Source organism: Cavia porcellus, unplaced genomic scaffold, assembly GCF_034190915.1.
Source record: "Cavia porcellus strain 051 isolate PalLab524CR breed Dunkin Hartley unplaced genomic scaffold, mCavPor4.1 scaffold_1, whole genome shotgun sequence".
NCBI classification, from domain to species: domain Eukaryota; kingdom Metazoa; phylum Chordata; class Mammalia; order Rodentia; family Caviidae; genus Cavia; species Cavia porcellus.
The window spans coordinates 197,546,989-197,570,900 of NW_026947484.1; the positions used below are offsets into that span (position 1 = coordinate 197,546,989).

Consider the following 23,912-nt stretch of genomic DNA (forward strand, 5'->3'; position numbering starts at 1 on the left):
ACTAGGGCCGGGGATTTAGCTCAGTGGCACAAGTGCCTGCCTGGCAATCACGAGGTCCTGAGTTTGGTCCCTGGTATCAAAAAAGGGAACTAGGAAGTGTGTAAGGAGAAAGAACAGTAGAGAAAAGGGAAGCAATGCAATTAAGTTATACTATTAGTGTCTCTTAGATTATTAAAAAGAAAGGTTTGTGCTAATATCTATTGGAGAAATTTTTATGTCCGTATCTTGTACGCTAAAAATACTTTAGAGATCTTTCACTTAAATGACATCATGTAATGTATTAACTACTGATATTCTCCTATTATTTTGTTGCAAAATTTTGTTTTACCTTTTTTCATAAAATGAGAGAGAGAGAGAAGAACAACTCAGATAAATTAGGTGACGTAGATGCTGCTAAATATGCATGAAAAGTTTTTCACTTTCTAATTTATGAGGCAATTCATACTTGCAGTTTTCTAACTGTATCCATCTACTTGCTTCTTTGCACATTTATAAAGTGCGTATATTCTTAAATCTTAATAAATGGCTGTGTGTGTGTTTTTCATAGCCTTGAATGTAGGGAAGAAGCTGTCATGTTTACTTTGCTCTTCACATCTCTCCCATGACTTCAAAACTGCAGAGACATGGAGACCAAGAACCACAGCAGTAGCACCTCAGCCTTCGTCCTCCTGGGCCTCTCCTCCAACCCACAGCTGCAGACACCGCTCTTTGCCATCTTCCTCTCCATGTACCTGGTCACCATAGTAGGCAATATGCTTATCATCCTAGCCATCCGCTCTGACTCCAGGCTCCACACTCCTATGTACTTTTTCCTCAGCAACTTATCCTTCATGGATATCTGCTTCACAACAGTCATTGTGCCCAAGATGCTAGGGAATGTACTCTCACAGACAAAGGCTATCTCCTATGTAGGCTGCCTGGTTCAGATGTACTTCTTCATGGCCTTTGGTAATACTGACAGCTACCTGTTAGCCTCCATGGCCATTGACCGTCTGATGGCCATCTGCAACCCCTTCCACTACAATGCGGCTATGAGCCCACGGCATTGCCTCCTCATGCTGTTAGGTTCATGCACCATCTCCCACCTGCACGCCTTGTTCCGGGTGCTACTCATGTCTCACCTCTCTTTCTGTGCCTCCCATGTCATTAAGCACTTTTTTTGTGACACCCAGCCTGTGTTAAAACTGTCCTGCTCCGACACGTCCTCCAGCCAGATTGTGGTCATGACTGAGACCCTGGCTGTCATCGTGACCCCTTTTCTGTGCATCCTCTTCTCATACCTGCGAATCATCATCGCTGTGCTCAGAATCCCCTCCGCAGCTGGGAAGTGGAAAGCCTTCTCCACCTGTGGCTCCCATCTCACCGTTGTGGCCCTCTTCTACGGGAGTGTCATCTATGTCTATTTCAGACCCCTGTCCATGTACTCAGTGGTGAGGGACCGGGTAGCCACAGTTATATACACGGTAGTGACTCCCATGCTGAACCCTTTCATCTACAGCCTGAGGAACAAAGATATGAAGAGAGGTTTGAGGAAATTAAGGGACAGAATTCACTTATAGAAAGAACAAATTGGTACAGCATATAAGTGAGAGATGACCTTAATGCTTATCAGGTCTTAACCTGATAAGAGAGAGCTTACTTTCTTCCTATTCACTTTCCACGTGGCACTGTCATGAGAGTTGATTTTGGGTACCATTAAAAGTGTGGAGCTGGGGAAAAAGTCTTGATTTCTATCAACAACCTTGATCACAACCAATAAGGGAATAAAGTTAAGTACCCATGACTTCTATAATGATGACACTGAACAATAGCCAAGGAGTTAAAAAGTCTTATTAATTCTCAGAAGAGAAATCTATGTGGATTTTATAAAGAATTAGAAAAGATTTCTTAGAGGAGTAACTTAAAGTTATCCTAATGTACAGACTTAACAATTGACAAAGGAAGCTTCAAAAGATAAAGAAATTGAAAAGCATTTCAAGTAGTGGAAAATACACAAGTACATAATGTCAGTAAATGTTGGAATATTTCTGAGAGACAGAAAAAATCTTGATCAATTTGAGATAAGGAGAATGAGGTTAGAGACACTGCAAAAAATGTTTACCACAGATACCAAGTGTCAGAACATCGTGAACTCTCAGTATACACTTCTCTCTCCCTTCCCTCTTAATTCTTCTTTTCTCCAAGTCCATCTTGCTCACTCTGGGGCCCTTCACATTCAGGAGAAAGCAATGTGTATTGGGCAGTATAGGGGAGCTTTGATGTGGGAATCAACAATGTCAAAATCTCAGAACCTTGAAACCAAGGATTTATTTATCATTTATACTACATATCTGTTGTGTAAAAATGCAAGGGTGCTTGAAACCCTTAGCAACCCAAGACTGTGGGGCAGACATCGTCGTAAACATTAATCATCGTTCTGTCAGAAGCTGAGAAATACTCATGAATATTTGATGTTGCAAATTAAATACTGTAGTCCAGATGTGACTCACATTGCCTCTGATGAGAATTTATTGCCCACAAGGAATCTCATAAATCAATTCATCTAGGAGGCGTAAACCAATCTAGGAGGTGCAAACCAATTGTGTCAGAACTATTTTGCAAACAGTGTTAACGGCTACTACCTAACTATGAAACACACAAAAGGGTTGGGGATATAGTTCAGCAACCCAAGCACCTGCCTGGCAAGTGTAAGGTCCTGAGTTAAATTTCTGATACCAAAAATTAAAAATAAATTTTAAAATAAAGCACACAAAGACAATAATGTAATTAGATGTTTCACCATTCTTTCCTGATTGTTACTGCCAATAGCAACAGTAATGTAAGATTTATACTGACTCTGGATGCTTCTACCTCAAACATTTTAGGTTTCTTAGAGCCACCAGATTTATGCAACCACAGGACCTAGTGCTGAATATAAGATTTTTCACCTAAAAGATATAGAAATGGAAGTGTGATGTTGAGTGGAACATAGAAATACCTACACCCAAGAAGATCTTAGCCATTACTTTCACTATCTCTCCTCCACTAATCAAAGAGTAACCAACAAGCCAGGAAGAAAACCCAGTTTGCAGTAGCTCTATATTTGTACAATACACCCATTGTTTACCACACAATATCCCACCTATCACTTGGTTTGGGATATACTGGCTTAGAAAATATGTATTATTTCCATTTATTTGCTTTATGTGTCACAGTTTTCTATGCTCAATTCAGTATTGTAACCCACTTAAGGATGTGAGTAAAGTCCAGTATATATTAAATCAGTTAAATCATTAATGGTGGTCTCCATTAACTTCAAAAAGTAATTCAGGGTTCCGCGCTGTAACGGGAGTGCACGCTGCGCGGATTTCTGACCATTCCGTGCTGTGCCGGGAGCACGGGAAAGGTGGGTGGCGTGGAACCTGGTGAGTACTGGGGACCCCACGGCTGCTGGGGTTGGCCAGAGAACATCTTGGAACTGGGCAGTGCCTGCCACCACAGGGACATCAATAACACAGAGTCTGGTGGCAGCCATCTTACAGTTGGGCAGAACCTACAGCTCGGTGGCATCACTGAGTCCCCCTGTAGAGAGGGCTGGTGGAAGGCATCTTGAAATTGGGCAAAGCCTGAGTATGTGTTGGCTTCAGCGTCATACAGAGAACTAGTGGGAGACATCTTGGATTTGGGCAGATCTGCTGTTCTGGTGCTCCTGTCACAGAGAGGTCTGGAAGAGAACAGCTGGGATTTGGGCAGGACCCTGTGACATAGTGACATTAGTCAGCTGCTTCTGGTACAAAGAGAACCGGCAGGAACTACTGGGGCTAAACCGAGCCTCTTCTTGGGGCCCAATAAGCAGATACAAAATAGTCACAACTCAGTGACATCCAGAAAGTACAGCCTAATTTACGGATTGATTGGCACAGAGGCTGGAGACTAGCCTGTACCGCCCCTGCATCCCAGGTTACCCCAGATAACAGCAAATTGGGGAGGACAGCAAAAACTCAAGTCAGCACACTTCTGAAAGGCCCTAAGCAATTTGGAGAGGGCCAGAGAACCCCAGGACACTCCAGTCTGAAAGAAACCAGAAACATGACAAGAGATAAAAATTAAAAAAATCTACAGCTGCCCAACATGAGAAAATAAGCCCAGGAGAAGTAAACACCGAAGAGAACAAGCACAGTAACCATCCATTGCTCAACACAGCATCAGCCAAAATTAAAAAGTACCTTCATGATCTCATAGAAGAATTTAAAGCTGTACTCCTGATTCAAGTGAGGCAAGATATAAAGAGATTAATTAAAGAAATGACAAGCCCTGCCCAAGAGAACACAGATGGAAGAACTGAGGAAATCAGAAAAGAAAGAGAAACTTCTGAAGAAGAATTTAAACATAACTTAGAATACATGAAACAGATCCAAAGAGAAAACCAGGAAACTAAAAACTCCATTGAACACTGGCAAAATGCCTTGACAGAAACTAAAGACAGCCTTCTGAAACTTGAAAAGAGATATATGGCATATGATCGTGAAAGAAAAAGCCTCTTAAAAATAACAAGGAACCAGAAAGAAGCAATTCAAAAACTAGAAGATGACAAAAAGATACATAACTTAAGAATAAAGAATGTGAGTGAGGAAGCAGGAGCAACCAAAAATGAAATACAAAGAATATTCACAGATATATTAAAGCAAAATTTCCCATGTATAGCAAAAAGAAATGATACCCAGATAAAAGAGGCATACAGAACACCAGCTACCTACAACCAAAACAGATCTATGCCTAGACATATAATAATCAAGATTCCAGAAATCCACCAAAAAGAACAGAATATTAAAAGCAGCCAGAGAAAAGATGCAGATTACCTACAACGGGAATATTATCAAAATAACAGCAGACTTATCAACACAAACTCTTAAGTCAAGAAGGGAGTGGGGAGAAATATTCCAAGTCCTGAAAGAAAATAATATGCAACCGAAGCTCATATACCAATCAAAACTCTCTCTCAAAATTAATGGAGAAATAAGATGCTTCCAAGACAAGGAGGAACTGTGGGAGTTCATGGCCACCAATCCAACCCTACAGAGAGTGCTGAAGGACATTCCAGAGAAAGAGAGGAAGAGATACCAGGATTCCAGCAACAGTGGCAGAGAGGCATCAGTGAACGGGGCAGACAGTGGAATGAGGGAATAAGGTGGACAAATTATAGCAGAAAAGTGGAGTAGCAGACATGAGGCAGAGACGGTAAGCTATAGTCTTTAGTATAGACAGCACTGAAACTCTATTAAAAAAAGAAGAAGGCAGAGGTCATTGTTAATGGTGTATAAGGATTTAAAAGACATAGTAGTCTTATTGACGTATTTAGTTTGAATTTAATTTATACTGGTCTGTCCACTCATGTCAGATTTGAGGGCACAGACATCTTGACCCAAAAATAACAGGTTATACCATGGTAACTATCCTTACTTTCCTATTAACTTAAACTGAAATCCTACAATACTTACATTGTCTTACTATGACTGATCTTAACTGAATCTTAATCATAAGACTATGGGTTGGCCTTGGCTGATTTTATTTGAATTTAGTATGCTTGTTAGTATCAACCCTAAAAGTAGAGGCAACTACTCTGACGATGACAAGATGTAAAGGATATCCATACTGGTATTAACTAGTAACAGCTCCCAAATTCTACAATGCTGTCAAAGTTAAGTTTTTATAAAAATAGGTGATACGCTGCAGAGGAGGAGCTGGGCAGATCTGGGGTGCCCTCACTGGCCTCTCTGCGTGTCTGGAGGACTCTGGATTTCTGCGCCCAGTCTGCTGGAGTTCCCTCAGGCTTCCAGGTGCAGTGAAGGAGAGAGGTGGGTTTGAGGCTTCCACATCAGCCTCCCCATTCCCGGCTTCATTTGGAGACCTGCTGAGCTCCCGATAGGTGGGCTGGACCACACTACCAGCCTAGCCCAGCCTGTTTAGCTGCCGCACCTGGCAATAGGTCTGCAGAGGAGGAGCTGGGCAGATCTGGGGTGCCCTCACTGGCCTCTCTGCGTGTCTGGAGGACTCTGGATTTCTGCGCCCAGACTGCTGGAGTTCCCTCAGGCTTCCAGGTGCAGTGAAGGAGAGAGGTGGGTTTGAGGCTTCCACATCAGCCTCCCCATTCCCGGCTTCATTTGGAGACCTGCTGAGCTCCCGATAGGTGGGCTGGCCCACACTACCAGCCTAGCCCAGCCTGTTTAGCTGCCGCGCCTGGCCATAGGTCTGCAGAGGAGGAGCTGGGCAGATCTGGGGTGCCCTCACTGGCCTCTCTGCGTGTCTGGAGGACTCTGGATTTCTGCGCCCAGACTGCTGGAGTTCCCTCAGGCTTCCAGGTGCAGTGAAGGAGAGAGGTGGGTTTGAGGCTTCCACATCAGCCTCCCCATTCCCAGCTTCATTTGGAGACCTGCTGAGCTCCCGATAGGTGGGCTGGCCCACACTACCAGCCTAGCCCAGCCTGTTTAGCTGCCGCGCCTGGCCATAGGTCTGCAGAGGAGGAGCTGGGCAGATCTGGGGTGCCCTCACTGGCCTCTCTGCGTGTCTGGAGGACTCTGGATGTCTGCGCCCAGACTGCTGGAGTTCCCTCAGGCTTCCAGGTGCAGTGAAGGAGAGAGGTGGGTTTGAGGCTTCCACATCAGCCTCCCCATTCCCGGCTTCATTTGGAGACCTGCTGAGCTCCCGATAGGTGGGCTGGCCCACACTACCAGCCTAGCCCAGCCTGTTTAGCTGCCGCGCCTGGCCATAGGTCTGCAGAGGAGGAGCTGGGCAGATCTGGGGTGCCCTCACTGGCCTCTCTGCGTGTCTGGAGGACTCTGGATTTCTGCGCCCAGACTGCTGGAGTTCCCTCAGGCTTCCAGGTGCAGTGAAGGAGAGAGGTGGGTTTGAGGCTTCCACATCACCCTCCCCATTCCCGGCTTCATTTGGAGACCTGCTGAGCTCCCGATAGGTGGGCTGGCCCACACTACCAGCCTAGCCCAGCCTGTTTAGCTGCCGCGCCTGGCCATAGGTCTGCAGAGGAGGAGCTGGGCAGATCTGGGGTGCCCTCACTGGCCTCTCTGCGTGTCTGGAGGACTCTGGATTTCTGCGCCCAGACTGCTGGAGTTCCCTCAGGCTTCCAGGTGCAGTGAAGGAGAGAGGTGGGTTTGAGGCTTCCACATCAGCCTCCCCATTCCCGGCTTCATTTGGAGACCTGCTGAGCTCCCGATAGGTGGGCTGGCCCACACTACCAGCCTAGCCCAGCCTGTTTAGCTGCCGTGCCTGGCCATAGGTCTGCAGAGGAGGAGCTGGGCAGATCTGGGGTGCCCTCACCGGCCTCTCTGCGTGTCTGGAGGACTGTGGATATCTCTGCAACCAGGGAGGGTCCACAGGTTCCTGAAGCACTGCGGCCTGTGGTGAGTACCCTAACCCGGCTGCAATTGAAGAACTGTGGAGCTTCCAAGGGGCAGGTGGGCGCACAGTGTCCCTGAGGCCCACCTTGTCTGGAACTGCGGAGTTCTGAGCAGGCAGAGGAGGGCCACTGGTTCTGTAGGCCTAATGGCTTGGAGTAGCTTGGCGCCAGAGCCCCAGTAGCTCCAAACATAGAAGGGGATTTTCAACAGATCCTGAGGAAGCTTTCAAATAACACTTGAAACACAGAAATATAGGAAAATGACAAAACGAAAGACCAAATTACAACCTCAAACCTCCAGCCCATCTCAAGAAACCCTAGGAGCGATGTATATAGAAGAAAATATATCCCATTCACCTCATATATCGGACACAATAGCCACTGAAATTGACAAGCAACTCCAGGAAGCTTTAAAGAAATTCAAACTCGAAACAATCTCCCAGATAAAAGAAGAAATGATAAAAGAAATGAAAGAGATTCTAAATATATCTAAAGAAAACACAGATAAAAAATTGGAGGAACTAAACAAAAAGATAGAATCCCTAGACAAGCAATATAAGAAACAAACAGAATACATAATGCAGATGCACAGAGATATACAGGAAATAAAAAACTCCACTGAAAGTTGTAAAAACTGCCTTAATGAAAGTGAAGATAGAATTTCAGACCTTGAAGACAGGATTGCAGCTAGTGAACAGGAAAGGAAAGATCTTTTGAAAATAACAAGGAACCAGGAAACAACAATTCAACAACTGCAAGACCATGCAAAGAAGAATAACATAAGAATGATAGGGATTAATGAAACAGAGGGAGACAACATGAAGGATGTCAGGAGGATATTTAGAGAAGTAATAGCTGAAAATTTCCCAAGCATGAGATCAGAAACTGACATCAGGATCAGTGAAGCATATAGAACTCCAAACAGTCATAACCAAAATAAAACTACACCCAGACATATAATAGTCACCATCCCAGAAATCCAACACAAGAATAGATTATTAAAAGCTGTCAGAGAGAAAAGACAAATCACTTATAAAGGAAAACCTATCAGAATCACAGCAGACTTCTCAGCACAAACGATAAAGTCAAGAAGAGCATGGAGTGAAGTATTCCAGATCCTAAAGCAAAATATTTTTCAAACCAAGACTGATATATCCTGCAAAACTATCATTCAAAATAGATGGTGCAATACGATACTTCCATGACAAAGAACAGCTGAAGAACTTCATGAACACCAAACCAACCCTGCAAAAAATATTGAAAGACAGTTTAGATACACACAGGAAAAAACCACTAAGCAAAGCAAATAATTAAACAGAACCGAAAGATAAAGATGAAACAGCTGAGAGATAAGATTCCTACAATTAACCAGCATTTAACAGTAATAACCATTAATGTAAATGGTCTCAATGCACCAATCAAAAGAAACAGACTAGCAGAATGGATCAAGAAACAAAATCCAACCATATGCTGTTTACAGGAAACCCATCTAACCCAGAAAGATACTCACAGACTGAAAGTCAAAGGATGGAAAACAATTCTTCATGCAGCAGGAATCCAAAAAAAGGCAGGAGTAGCCATTCTGTTTGCAGACAACGTGAACTTTAAACCAACAATGACCATAAAGGACAAAGAAGGTCACTACATACTCGTAATGGGAAAACTCCAAGAAGAAGAGATAACTATCTTAAATATATACGCACCAAACTCCAGAGCACCCAGTTATATAAAACAATTATTCACAGAAATGAAAACTCAAATTATCAGTAACACAATTGTAACAGGAGACCTTAATACACCACTGACACCAAGGGACAGATCAACCAGACAGAAAATGAGCAAAGAAATAACAGAACTGAATCACACCTGTGAACAAATGGGTTTGATAGACATATACAGAATGTTCCACCCAACAACATCAGAATACACATTCTTCTCAGCAGTACATGGATCATTTTCTAAAATAGACCATATATTAGCTCACAGAACATATTTAAGCAAATGCAAAAGAGTTGAAATCATCCCTTGCATATTATCGGATCATAGCGCTCTGAAATTAGAAATTAATGACAAAGGATACTGCAAAAATTCCGCAAACACATGGAAACTAAATGACACAATCTTGAGTAATCAGTGGGTCACAGAAGAAATTAAAGAAGAAATTAAACAATACCTAAAAGAAAATGAAAATGCAGATACAACTTACCGGAATCTGTGGGATGCAATGAAAGCCGTTCTGAGAGGAAAATTTATTGCACTGAGTTCCCACATCAGGAAAACAGAACGAATACAAATAAATAACTTGATGCTACACCTCAAACAGCTAGAAAAAGAAGAGCAAGTCAAGCCCAAAGCCAAAAGAAGAGAGGAAATTATAAAAATCAGAGCAGAAATCAATGCAATAGAGACTAAGAAAACAATCCAAAGAATCAACGAATCAAAGAGTTGGTTCTTTGAAAGAATAAATAAAATCGATAAGCCCCTAGCCAACCTTATTAAAAAAAGGAAAGAAAAAGCTCAAATTCATGCAATAAGAAATGAAAAAGGAGAAATCACTACAGACCCAATAGAAATACAGAGGATCATCAACACCTATTTCGAAAACCTCTACTCTCAAAAGTTTGATAACACAGAAGAAATAGACAGATTCTTAGAAGCATATGAAGTACCAAAGCTAGATCAAGAGGATATAAAACTGTTGAATAACCCAATCTCTGCTAATGAAATTGAGAATGTAATTGGGTCCTTGCCCACCAAGAAGACCCCAGGCCCAGATGGATTCACTGCAGAATTCTACAAGAAATATAAAGAAGACCTAATGCCGACACTCCTCAAACTATTCAATGAAATTGAAAGGGAAGCAATCCTTCCTAAGTCATTCCTGGAAGCAAATATTACTCTAGTACCAAAACCTGAGAAAGACCCAACTATAAAAGAGAACTATAGACCGATCTCCCTAATGAACACAGATGCAAAAATCCTCAATAAAATATTGGCAAATAGGATCCAGCAAATCATCAAGAAGATTATACACCATGACCAGGTGGGATTCATCCGAGGAATGCAAGGATGGTTCAACATATGCAAATCAATAAATGTAATTCACCATATCAATAAATCCAAAAATAAGAATCACATGATCATCTCTATAGATGCAGAAAAAGCCTTCGATAAGGTCCAACACTTATTCATGATAAGAACTTTACAGAAAATTGGAATAAATGGTCTTTACCTCAATATAATAAAGGCCATTTATGACAAACCAACAGCCAGCATCATACTAAATGGCCAAAAATTGAAAGCCTTTACTTTAAAGTCGGGTACAAGACAAGGATGTCCTTTATCACCACTCCTATTTAATATAGTACTGGAAGTACTAGCCAGAGCAATTAGGCAAGAAAGAGAAATAAAAGGGGTAAAGATAGGAAAAGAAGAAGTTTAATTATCATTGTTTGCAGATGACATGATACTCTACATAGAAGACCCCCTAAACTCCATTGAAACACTCTTAGATACAATAAATAAATTCAGTAATGTGGCTGGATACAAAATCAATACTCAGAAATCAATAGCATTCCTATACACGAACAACAAAATTACAGAGAGGGAAATAAGAGAAACTGGACTATTCACATTAGCAAGCAAAAAAATGAAATATTTAGGAATTACTCTTACAAAAGAAGTGAAAGACTTATACAGTGAAAATTATAATACACTGAAAAAGGAAATTGAAGATGATCTCAGAAAATGGAAAGACATCCCTTGCTCATGGATAGGAAGAACAAACATTGTGAAAATGGCCATTCTCCCAAAACTGTTATACAGATTCAATGCAATCCCAATAGCAATACCATCAACATACCTTATAGATCTAGAGAAATCACTCCTAAATTTCATCTGGAACCAGAAGAGACCTAGAATCGCAAAGGCAATCCTAAGCAGCAAAGACAAAGCAGGAGGCATCACAATCCCTGACGTGAAGTTATACTACAAAGCAACAGTAGTAAAATCAACATGGTATTGGAATCAAAACAGACCTGAAGATCAGTGGAATAGATTAGAAGATACAACCACAACTACGAGCACACTCAACCACCTTATTTTTGATAAAGGAGCCAAGCAGGTTCACTGGAAGAACGACAGTCTCTTTAATAAATGGTGCTGGAAAAACTGGCTCTCCATTTGCCGAAAACTAAAGCTAGACCCATGTCTATCACCATGTACTAAATTAAAATCTAAATGGGTCAAAGATCTGAATATTAAAACAGAAACACTAAATCTATTGGAAGACAAAATAGGTAGAAACCTTGGAGACATAGGAGTAGGTAAAGAATTCATGAACAGGACTCAAACCGCACGGGAAATACTTCCCAGAATCAATAACTGGGACCACTTCTTATTAAAAAGCTTCTGCTGTCAAAAGAAATCTCCAGCATAGTGAAAAGAAAACCCACAAACTGGGAAAAGATTTTAGTGAACTCTCTCTCAGACAAGGGCCTCTTGTCTAAAACATACAAAGAATTAAAGAAACTCAGACCTCCGAAATTCAAAGATCCAATCCAAAAATGGGCATCTGAGATGAATATGCAATTCTCAGATGAAGAAATGCAAATGGCAAATAAATACATGAAAAAATGCTCATCATCATTGGTCATTAGAGAAATGCAAATTAAAACCACACTGAGATACCATCTCACTCCTGAAAGAATGGCCAGGATCAAGAAAACTGACAACAAATGCTGGAGAGGCTGTGGGGAAAAAGGAACTCTCCTGCACTGCTGATGGGAGTGTAGACTGGTACAGCCTTTGTGGAGATCTGTCTGGAGATTTCTCAAAAAGTTGGGACTGGAAATCCCTTTTATTCCAGCTATTCCACTTCTAAGCATATTCCCAGAAGAACTGAAAGCATCATACCACAGTGATATATGTGCACCTATGTTTATAGCAGCACAATTTGTAATCGCCAGATCTTGGAAACAACCCAAGTGCCCATCAACTGAGGAATGGATAAAAAAGTTGTGGTATTTCTATACAATGGAGTATTATTCAGCTATAAAGAAGGACCACATTGAGATATTTATCAATAAATGGGCGCAGCTTGAGACCATACTCATAAGTGAAATAAATCAATCTCGCATGTGTGAATACCGAATAGTTTCCCTAATGTAAGTAATGATTCAAATATATAAAAATATGTGGTAACCATGATTCCCCATTAGGTGGCCTTGAAGCCTTATAAAGTTTTCACTCATTAATTAGAAAGGCTTTTTTCTGGGCTTCTTGATATGAAAATATTTGAAGCTAGAGTATATGACATTTTATCCAAATATTTCAAGGAAAAAGACACTATGGTAACTACTATTAAGTCAGGTTATAAGGTGGTGAAGTACTAGGTTATTGAAACAGTCATGCTGTGACCTCTATTGCTATATTGTTATGTCCTGTTTTATCTCAATCTCCCCCTTATTGTTTCAAAAAACAATTATTTAGTCATTTCTTATGTTTGTCTTAATTAAAGAAAAAATTCAAAAAATTAGGATATATAAATAGTAACTCTTTTCGATTTCCTATTAACTTGTTTTGAAGTCCTCTAGTACTCCCACGATCTTGTTTTGACTGATTAGACTCTGTTCCATTCTATATGATAGTATCAAGTTTGAAGACATAGGCAACTACTTTGAAGACAATAAGTTTCACTAAGATACCCATTCTGGTTTGACTATTGTCTTCTTTGGAAGTCCTGTAATGTTTACAATGCCTAAGTTTTATTGGTCTTGTTCTCTACTGTTTTGTCCAACTTTATAATACCTAATAAGATAGACAATTCTTTTTAAGGAAACAAGGGACAACGTTGATAACCATTGTTGATAAACTTGTACTCTGTTCTACATCATGTGCTATGTCTATCCTTGGTATTGACTGACAGCTTTGTTTTGCCATATTTGACTGTATTCTTCCCCCCCCCAAAGAAATAAGCACTAAGGAGTAATAAAATCCAAGATGTGTAAATTTTGTTGTAAAAAAGAGAGGGAAAAAAACAAAGAAAAAGAGCTCTAACAGATATAACAGCAAGTGTGTTTGGGGGTGTTAAATAGCTGACTTTATCAATGTTTTTGGAACATTGAACACAGCTGTTTGCAGTCTCCCTGTTTGAATGTCCACCTTGTGTTCTTTGATACTGTGATTTGAGGAACTGTTTTCAAGAAAATAGTGTGTAATCTACTAGCAGGTAATTTCTTACTGTTATGGTTTTTTGTTTTGTTTTGTTTTGTTTTGTTTTGTTTTGTTTTGTTTTGTAGTTCTGTATTGCGTGTACCCTTACGCCGCTTTGGTTTGTTTTGTGTTTTTCTCTTTTTCCTCTTAAATAAAAAAAAATAGGTGATACTATGTATAACTATAATAAGCCAGTGTTGTGGACAAATCTATTGAAAATAACAAGAGAAAACATAGTAACTACAGAAGATCATCTATATTGTGGTCTTATATGTCTTATCCATTGCATGTTTTTCTAGGAAATTGTTTTGCTGTCTTGCTATGACTTGGTATTCCCTATAATACAGAGAGGATAGATATATATGTAGAAATTCACACATGGGTTTTTTTTCTTTTTAATTATTTACGGGAACAGATTATATAATGCAAGATGTAATGAACAGATACTCTGGGGAAGAGACGCTAAGAAACCTGAGGCTAATTTTGTAGCATTATGATAGAAATTCTAGCAATACTATTGTTCGCTGATTAGAATGACATTGGACTGGTTTCTTGAGTTCAATTTCAGCATATGTAGAGATGGGGACAGCTATCACAAAGAGAATGAGAGATGTGATGGTAGTTACTATTGTCTTCCCTAATTTGGAACTTGAGGACCTAAAAAGCTTCCAATGATTTGATTAGTTCTATAATATGCAATAAGTATATAAAGTGGGTGAAAATGGGGACAACTATTTGTAAGAAACTAGAGACAGTTAGATAGACAATGAAGATCTCCAGTGGGCTTGCTGCGAAATCTGTATTTCTTTAAATTGTTTTTTTAACTGCTTTGTTCTGTTTTGATATGTTTAATCTTACCCTCTTTGAGATGTAAAACAAATGTGTAGGACTGATAACCATATTACTGAGCTTTTGTTCAATCATAGAGCAGAACGGTTTGTAGTGTCACTTTATGAATGTAATTCTAAATACTTTAATTCTATAACATGAACAGCTATTTCTAAGATGACAATGTGTAACTTACCAGCAATTTCTTACCATTTGTTTTTCTGTAAGTCTGTATTATTTCTACCCTTTTTTTATCTCCATGTATTCTTTTGTTTCCTTTTCTTTAAATAAAAAAAAGTAATTTAGTCCTTTGATCCTAAGAACAGCACCTTGCTTTTTAGTTCTAAGCTTACTCTGCCATCAGTTCTAGACCTTTTAAAATTAATTCATGTGAATTAGTACTACCACTACAAAAATTAGTACGGAGATTCTCCAAAATCCTAAAATGAGAAATTACATTTGGTCTAGATATTCCCCTTTTAGATATATCCCAAAAGAGTTAAAAACATCATACCACAATGATATATGCATAATCATGTTTATAGCAGCATAATTTTTAAAACTAAATCTTACAAACAGCCTATATTCCCACTAACAGATGAATAAATAAAGAAATATGGTATATATACAATGGGTTCTCCTCTGCCATAGAGGAGGATAACGAGTCATTTGTGGGTAAATGGGTGCTGCTTGAGACAACAGTAAGTGAAATCAATTAGACACACAAGCTTAAATATCTCATGGTTCCTCTTATATGAGAAGCCCAAAATATAAAGAAAGAGCAAAATAAAAGACACATAACAGAAAGTAAGGAAGTCTTTTTAAATTGGAAAGAGAATAAGAGATGAATGGAGGCAAAAACAGGATGAAAGGGGGATTTTAATAAGTGAAAACATAGAACTTTTGCAAATAAGAGGAGAATAAAGAAATAGAAGGAGTGGGGAGGAAGAGGAAGAATAAAGGATGAAAAAAGAAATAAGATATGCTATGTATATGTGCCAACTCCCTGTTATGTGTGTAATCATTATTTATTGCAAACGTACTAATAAAAATGTTTAAGATTAATGTTATTGGTACACAATGATCGGTGTACATAATGATCACGTTCATCATAGGGAATGTGAACCTGTACATATCTTGATTTTTCTTTTTTTCATTCCCTTCCCGTCCCTTCAACCCTTCTTCCCCACTTTATTTACAAAGTTTTGTTTACACTTATTCCCTTCCATCCTTCTTTTTTTGCCTTTCTTCCCTTCCTTATCCCTCACCCCTGTTCCCCTCCTTCCCATTTGATTGAACATTTTCTTCCTGCTTTGTAATATCTATCATCCATTTCAGTCCTTATTTATCCTTTTGGTTACTCACACAGGAGAAACAAAGTGATGTTTAAACATGTGGGTCTGCTTTATTTCACTTAAAATGATGATCTCAAGGTTCATCCATTTACCTAGAAACGTTTCAGTTTTATCCTTCTTTATGGCAGAGGCACACTTCATTGTATAAAACACACCAAACTTGCTTTACCCATTTGTCCATTGATGGGCATCTGGGCTGTTTCCAAGATTTAGTTATCACAAACTGTGCAGCTATACATGTACCTATACATATATCCATGTGGTCTGATGCTTTGAACTCTTTCAGGAAGATACCAAAAGAAAGGGAATAGCTGAATCAAATAGAACAACTAGTTTTAGTTTTTTTTTTTTTTAAGGAGAAAAGAAAAGAAAGAAAAAAAAACAGTGAAGGGGTACAAGTTATACAGATTTACAGAAGAAAAAAATGCGCAGTAGGAAATCACTAGTTAATGGATTACATATTGCCATCTTAGAAATAATTGTTCAAGTCACAAAATTAAAGCTTGTAGAGTGGACATTCCTACAATGATACTGCAAACAGTTCTGTTCAATGATCCAATAAAACTCTGTGATATCATTTTCTATCTTATACATTTAAATATACATGCAGTTATATAGTTTAGAGCACTTTCTTTTCCTCTCTTTTGTACAGTGACTATTACACATTTTGGGTTTCATTGCTCCCACGGTTCTTATTGCTTTTTTGGAAGAGAGTAAAACCAAATGTGACATAACAGAACAGAATCGGTCAAGTCAAAAGGGTGGACATAATAGATAATATAAAAACATAATACAAGGTGATCAACAATGGTTACCATAATGCCTCCCACTATCTCCAATAGAATTGCCTATATCATTAGTTGTAATACAATTGAACAAAACCGTAAAGAATAAAACCGACAAAACCAAAATATTGGAGATATTGTAGTAGTTTTAGTTTTTGAAGAATCTTCATTTTAGTTTCCATAATAGTTGAACCAATTTATACACCCACCAAGAGTGGATAAGGGTTCCCTGCCCTCATTTATTATTGGTTAATTTCTTGACAATAGCCATTCTTTCTGGAGTGAGATGGAATCTCAGTGTTGTTTTAATTTCCATCTCTCAAATGACCAATGGTGTTGAACATTTTTTTCATATATTTATATCTTGATTGAACCACCAGAGGAGGCACGGGAGGTCCTGTGGGCCTGACTGGGCCACACCTGGCCACCTCCATTGAGCCCCCAAAGTTGATGGCTCAAAAGAAGTGATTTCCAGTGCACTTGCACTCAGGGAGAGCTTTGGACCATCGCTGCAGTGGTTAGGACCGTGCCCATCTTCCTGAACCACCTGAGGAGGCACAGGACATCCCACAGGCCTGACTGGACTGTGCCCAGCAACCTCCATTCAGTCCCAAGGGCTGAGGACAAAAGAGGTGATTTCTAGCACACCTGGGGTAAGCTTAGAACATCGCCCAAAGCCCAGAAATATAGGAAAATGACAAAATGAAAGACCAAAAGGCAATCTCAAACCTCCAGCCCATCCCAAGCAAACCTAGGAGCCATGTACATAGAAGAAAATATAACCCATATACCTGAAATGCCTGAAATGATAACAAATGAAATAAAGAAACAACTCAGAGGAAGCTATAAAAGGTCTCAAAAAGAAATAATCTCCCAGGTAAAAGAAGAAATGATAAATGTAATGAAAGAAATGCTGAACACATTTAAAGAAGATATAGTTAAAAAAATTAGAGGAACAAAGCAAAAAAGATGGAAACCCTGAATGAACAATATAAGAATAAAACAGAATGCATGAAGCAGATTCAAAGAGACATATAGGAAATCAAGAATTCCATTTAAAGTTGGCAAAATCACCTCAATGAAAGTGAAGATAGAATTTCAGACCTCAAAGTCAAGATTGCAACTAGTGAACAGGAAAAGGAAGATCTTTTAAAAATAACAAGGAATCAGGAAATAACAATTCAACAGCAGCAAGATGATGCAAATAAGAGAGGAAAAGAAAGTGCTCTACAGGACACAACTGCAAGTGTGTTTAGGTATGTAAGATAGATGACCATATTACTAAGTTTTTGTTAGATCATTGAACACAACTGGTTGCAGTCTCACTGTTTGAATGTCCACTTTGCTTAATTTTGTAACTTGATCAACTACTTCTAAAATGACAATATGTAATCTATTAACTAGTGATTTCTTACTGTTTATTTTTTGTTTTGTTTTTTTCTTTAAATAAAAAAGGTGATGCAAATAAAAAAGCATAAGATTGATAGGGATAAATAGAGAAAGAAGACGACAACACAAATGATATCAAGAGGCTTTTTACAGAAGTAATAGCTGCAAATTTCCCAACCATGAGAATGGAACTTATATATGGATCAGTGAAGCATATAGAACTCCAAATAGCCATAACCAAAATAAAACTACATCAAGACATATAATAATCAACATCCCAGAAGTCCAACAAAAGAATAGAATATTAAAAGCTGTTAGAAAAGACAGATCACCTATAAAGGAAAACCTATCAGAATCACAGCAGACTTCTCAACATAAACAATGAAGTCAAGAAGAGTGTGTGGAGTGAAATACTTCAGATCATAAAGGAAAATGACTTCCAATCCAGACTAATGTACCCTGCAACACTGTTCTTCAAAATGGATGGAGAAATAAGATACTTCCACAACAAAGAACAGCTGAAGAAAGTCATGATCACCAAACCAACCCTGCAAATAATACTGAAGGAGATGCTAGATAAACATATGAAAAAAAACACTAAGCAAGGCAGACAATTCAAAACAGTGGAAAGGTAAAAAAGCAACAGCAGAAACATGTCAATAATAAACCAATATATAACAGTTATAACCATTAGTGTAAGTGGCCTCAGTTCACCAATTAAAAGAAACAGACTGGCACCACAACAGCTCAATATTGCCCCACTTCCTGCCTTGCATGGCAGACTCTGGGGTCCTGTGCCTGCTGGGGCCTCAGTTCTGAAGGCTGGGCAGCCTGGGGTGAGTGTCCCCACACCATCCCCCAAGTCCAGGAAGTCTGGAATCCTTGCTCTGGCCAGGCCAGGGAACTTTGCCAGGGAACTTTGCAGCTTCCTGCTGCACTGGACCAGCTCAGCGGGTCTTGAGCCCACCTGCACCAACTGCCCCACTTCCTGCCCTGCTTGGAGGACTCTGGGGTTTGGGACCTGCTGGCACCATAAATTCTGGAAACTAGGTGGCCAAAGGTGAGTGTCCGTGCACCATCCAGAAGCAGGGAATTTGGGATCATTGTTGCCACTAGCCAAGGAACTTCACAGCTTCCTGCCACACTCAACCTGCACCTTAGGGGTTGGGCCTGCCTGCCCCACCTGCAGTGACCCTCTCTCAATCTGGGAAACTGGGTTGACAGAGTCCAAGGAGCTGAAGGCATAGAAGAGGACTTCCAACAGGCCCTAGAGAAGCCTTGGAATAACACTTGAAACATAGAAATATAAGAAAATGACAAAATGAAAGAAAAAATGCAATCTCAAAACTCCAGCTCATCCCAAGAAACGTTGGGAGCTATATACACAGAAGAAAATGTATGCCATACACCTGAAATACCTGACATAATAGCAACTGAAATAAACAAGCAACTCCAGGAAGCTTTAAAGGAATTCAAACTAGAAATAATCTCCCAAGTAAAAGAAGAAATGATAAAAGAAATGAAAGAGATGTTGAACAGAAGGTAGGCAGTCTCTTCCGGTGTCATGGTCTCTGGGGCCAAAAAGGAAGAGCTAGATGTTTGCTAGACCACGATTTGTGGCTTCTATTTGCTGTGGACTGGACTGCTTAGAAAGAACCTCAGAGGCCTCCAAGCTATGCAATGAGCTCTGTAACTAAGGCTGGCCTCAAAGTCAAGGCAGACCTCCTGAATCAGTCTCCCAGGATATATTTCTTATATCTCAGTGAAAGGAGGTGGTGACCTTTGAGGATGTGGCTATGAATTTTAACAGTGAGGAGTGGACTTTGCTGCATCCATCCCAAAAGAAGCTCTACAGAGATGTGAAAGGGGAAACTTTTAGGAACATGGCTGCTATACATCCAGAGAACATGGCGGACAGATAGCAGCAACTACACAGGCTCTCTCCGAGACCCAGCTTAGAATCCAGGAACGGTGCAGAGAGAGGAATCCTAACCAAGAGGAGATATACCCTGCTGACCCAAGAATGAACTGGGCTGAGAGATACCAACTGGGAATGCAATCCTGGTGCTATAACAGGAACAGATAAAGCCTGAGTGTGGAAGCTGGAGCCCGCACCATTGAAAGCCGCGATTTGGGTTTCCTGCCGCCACGGCTGTATCTGAATTGGCTTGGCAGGGAGAGAGACATGCGAAAGCACTGAGAACAGGAATTGATGAACGGAGTTGAGAGCTGGGCCTCTGGTGAGTGAGGGAAACTGGGACAATCCCATGGTCTAGGAGGCACCAACAGAGGACATTCTGGGACTGGGCAGACTTGCCGGAACAGGACACTGTAGTGACTTCAGTCACATATGCCCCTCTCAAGCGGGATTGGTGAGCAGTGCCTAGCCTATGTGACGCTGCTGGCTGAGACCCAGTAGGCAAGCACAACCCAGATCCCAGTGCCTGAAGGTGCACCCTAGTGGTGAGGCCTTTCGGTAGGTTGACCTGGAGAGGCAGGCCCCACATAGACTGCCTGGTCCATAACTCTCTGGTGCACTGCGGTGGGTGGGAACACCTAGCTGGAGCAATTCAGTCAGACTGTGGCTGACAGGGAAGGAAGCTGGGCCTCCTATATACGATTGCATATATAAAGAACAAAGAATATGGGAAGAGGGGGCAACAAGAAAGGCTCCTCGGCCCCCAATCTTGAGAAACAGGCAATAGCAGACACGCCACCAATAGACATAAAAGGCTATCTCCAGAGCCTCATAGACAAGTTCAGGAATGAAGTTATTAATGACCTGAAGCAAGACATAAGCAGAATAGTTAGAGAAATGCTAAGCACCACCCAAGACAAAGCAGATGGTGGAATGGAAGAACAGAAAAAGAGGGGAGAATTATTTGATGGAGAAAATAGAGAACACATAGAATACATGAAGCAGGTTCAAAGACATTACCAGGAAACTAAAAACTCTATCAAAAACTGGCATAACAGCTTGAAAGAAACTAAGGATAGATTATCTGAACTGGAGGACAGATTTGTAATATGGGAGCATGAAATGAAAAACTTCTTAAAAATAACAAGGAAATAATAATACAAAGGCTAGAAGATGATAAGAGGATCTATAACTTAAGAATTAAGAACATAAGAGAAGAATTGGGGGCATAAACAAATGGACTACAAAAGCTATTCACAGAAATAATCCAAGAGAATTTCCCTAATTTAGCAAACAGTGAAGATACTCAGATATATGAGGCATACAGGACTCCAGCTACCTACAACCCAAATAGAGCTACACCCAGGCATATAATAATCAAAATTCCAGAAATCCAATATAAGAACAGAATATTAAAAGCTGTCAGAGACAAGAAACAAATCACTTACAAGGGAACACCCATCAGAATTACAGCAGACTTCTCAGCACAAACCATCAAATCATGAAGAGCATGGGGGGAAATAATTCAAGCTTTGAAAGATAATAATCTCCAGCCAAGATTGAGATATCCTGCACAACTATCCTTGGAAATTGATGGAAAAACAAGGTGGTTTCAGGATAAAGAGGAACTAGGGGAATATGCAACCACCAATTCAACTCTACAGAGAATACTGCAGGATATACTAAAAAAGAAAAATACGAAGAATCCAGAGATAGTGGCAGAGAGAGCACAATGAATGGAGCAGAAAACATAATGAAGAAGACAAGCTGACAACTAATTACAGGAAAAAGAGCTCAAGAGAAATGAGGCAGAGAAGATTGGATGATAGAAACAGCTATCTTGGAAAAACAACGTCATAATAGGTAGTGCTGATTTGCAATCATCTTATTTTGAAGTCCCATCAAGCTTTTGTTCTTTTGTCTCCATAGGTCTTAACATGTTGTATCTTATTGGATTTTATTATATGTGATAGTATAAACAAAAGCTTTTGTAGACAAGGAGATTATACAGAAACCATAGTTCATTATCAGTTAGTTGATTCTAAATATCCTGTAATACTGTCATTCTCTTGAATGGTTATACATTGTGTTGATATATTTGATGCTACAGTATACAAAGTTATACTCAAAGATCTCAAGGAAAGAGACAATATGGTAACTACTTTTATGTCGGGATTATCTTGTGGTGAAACACTAATTTGCTTAAATGGTTATGTATTGATCTGCACTGTTTAGTTGTTATGCGCTCTTTTATCTCAATCTCCATTTTATTTACTTTTTTATTTTTATCCTTTTAATTAAAGGAAAAATAAATTTTAAAAAAGCAGGATATATTATAGTAACCCACTTTGATATTCTATTAACTTGACTTGAAGCCCTGTATTGCTCTCACCATCTTGTTTTGACTGATGTTCCTCTATTCTGCTTTGCTTGATAGTACCAGGTTCGAAAGTTTAGGCAACAGCTGTGAAGATAGTGGGATTCATTATGAGTCCCATACTGGTTGACTATTATCTACTTTTGAAGACCTGTAATGTCTCCAATGTTTTGGTTTTGTGGGTTTTGTTCTTTACTGTTTTGTTCAATTTTATTATAACTGATGATATAGGCAATTCTATTTGAGATAGCAGGAGGCATTATGGTAACCATTGTTGATCACCTTGTATTATGCTTCTACATTATCTATTATGTCCACCCTTTTGATTTAACCGATTCTGTTCCGTTAAGTCACATTTGGTTTTACTCTCTTCCAAAAAAGCAATAAGAACTGTGGGAGCAATAAAACCCAAAATGTCTAATAGTCATTGTACAAAAGAGAGGAAGAGAAAGTGCTCTAACCGGTATAACTGCATGTAAATTTAAGTGTATAAGACAGACAATGATATTACTGAGTTTTGTTGGATCATTGAACAGAACTGTTTGCAAGCTCGCTGTTTGAATGTCCACTTTATATGCTTTAATCTTGTAACTTGAACAAATATTTCTAAGATGAAAATAAGTAATCCATTAACTAGTGATTTTCTACTGTTTATTTTTTTTCTGAAATTCTATATAACTTATACCCTTTTTCTGCTTTTTTTTTCCTTTTTCTCCTTAAATAAAAAAAAGAGATGTTGAACATACCTAAAGAAGACACAGTTAAAAAATTGGAGGAACTAAACAAAACAGTAGAATCCCTGGATTAACAATGTAAGAAACAAACAGAATACATAAAGCAGATGCAAAAAGATATACAGGAAATCAAAAATTCCACTGAAAGTTGTAAAAACCATCTCAATGAAAGTGAAGATAAAATTTCAGACCTCCAAGACAAGATTACAGCTAATGAACAGGAAAGGAAAGATCTTTTTAAAATAACAAGGAATCAGGAAATAACAATTCAACAGTTGCAAGATGATGCAAAGTAAAACAGCATACATTTGATAGGGATAAATGAAAAAGAGGGGGACAACATAAAGGATGTCAAGGGGATATTTAGAGAAGTAATAGTTAAAAATTTCCTAAACATGAGAATGGAAACTGACATCAGGATCAGTGAAGCATATAGAACTCCAAATAGCCATAACTAAAATAAAACTACACCCAGACATATAATAATCACTATCCCAGAAATCTAATATAAAAATAAAATATTAAAAGCTGTCAGTGAGAAAAGACAGATCACCTATAAAGGAAAACCTATCAGAATCGCAGCAGACTTCTCAGCACAAACAATAAAGTCAAGAAGAGCATGGAGTAAAGTATTTCAAATCCTGAAAAAAATAATTTCCAACCTAGACTGATGTATCCTGAAAAACTGTCCTTCAGAATTGATGGAGAAACAAGATACTTCCATGACAAAGAAGAGCCAAAGAACTTCATGATCACCAAGCCAACCCTGAAATGAATACTGAAAGACAGTTTAGATACACTTATGAAAAAACAACTAAGCAAAGCAGACAATCAAACAGAACAGAAAGATAAAGATGCAACAGCAGAAAGATAATATGGCAACAATAAACCAACATATAATAGTTATAACAATTAATGTAAAT

The 23,912-nt window shown here is 39.3% G+C and overlaps 1 protein-coding gene across 1 annotated transcript; it reads left to right on the top strand.

Moving 5' to 3' along the window:
• The first annotated feature begins 536 nt into the window (after nucleotides 1–536).
• LOC134474214 (olfactory receptor 1L6) lies at nucleotides 537–1,559 on the top strand. The gene has a single exon (XM_063241213.1). It carries the CDS (start codon nucleotides 624–626, stop codon nucleotides 1,557–1,559), a length of 936 nt encoding a protein of 311 aa, XP_063097283.1. The 5' UTR covers nucleotides 537–623.
• The last annotated feature ends 22,353 nt before the right edge of the window (nucleotides 1,560–23,912 follow it).

Bases quoted from the DNA above. Each gene is read 5' to 3' on its own strand.
- LOC134474214 (XM_063241213.1), top strand. From the start codon at position 624: ATGGAGACCAAGAACCACAGCAGTAGCACCTCAGCCTTCGTCCTCCTG.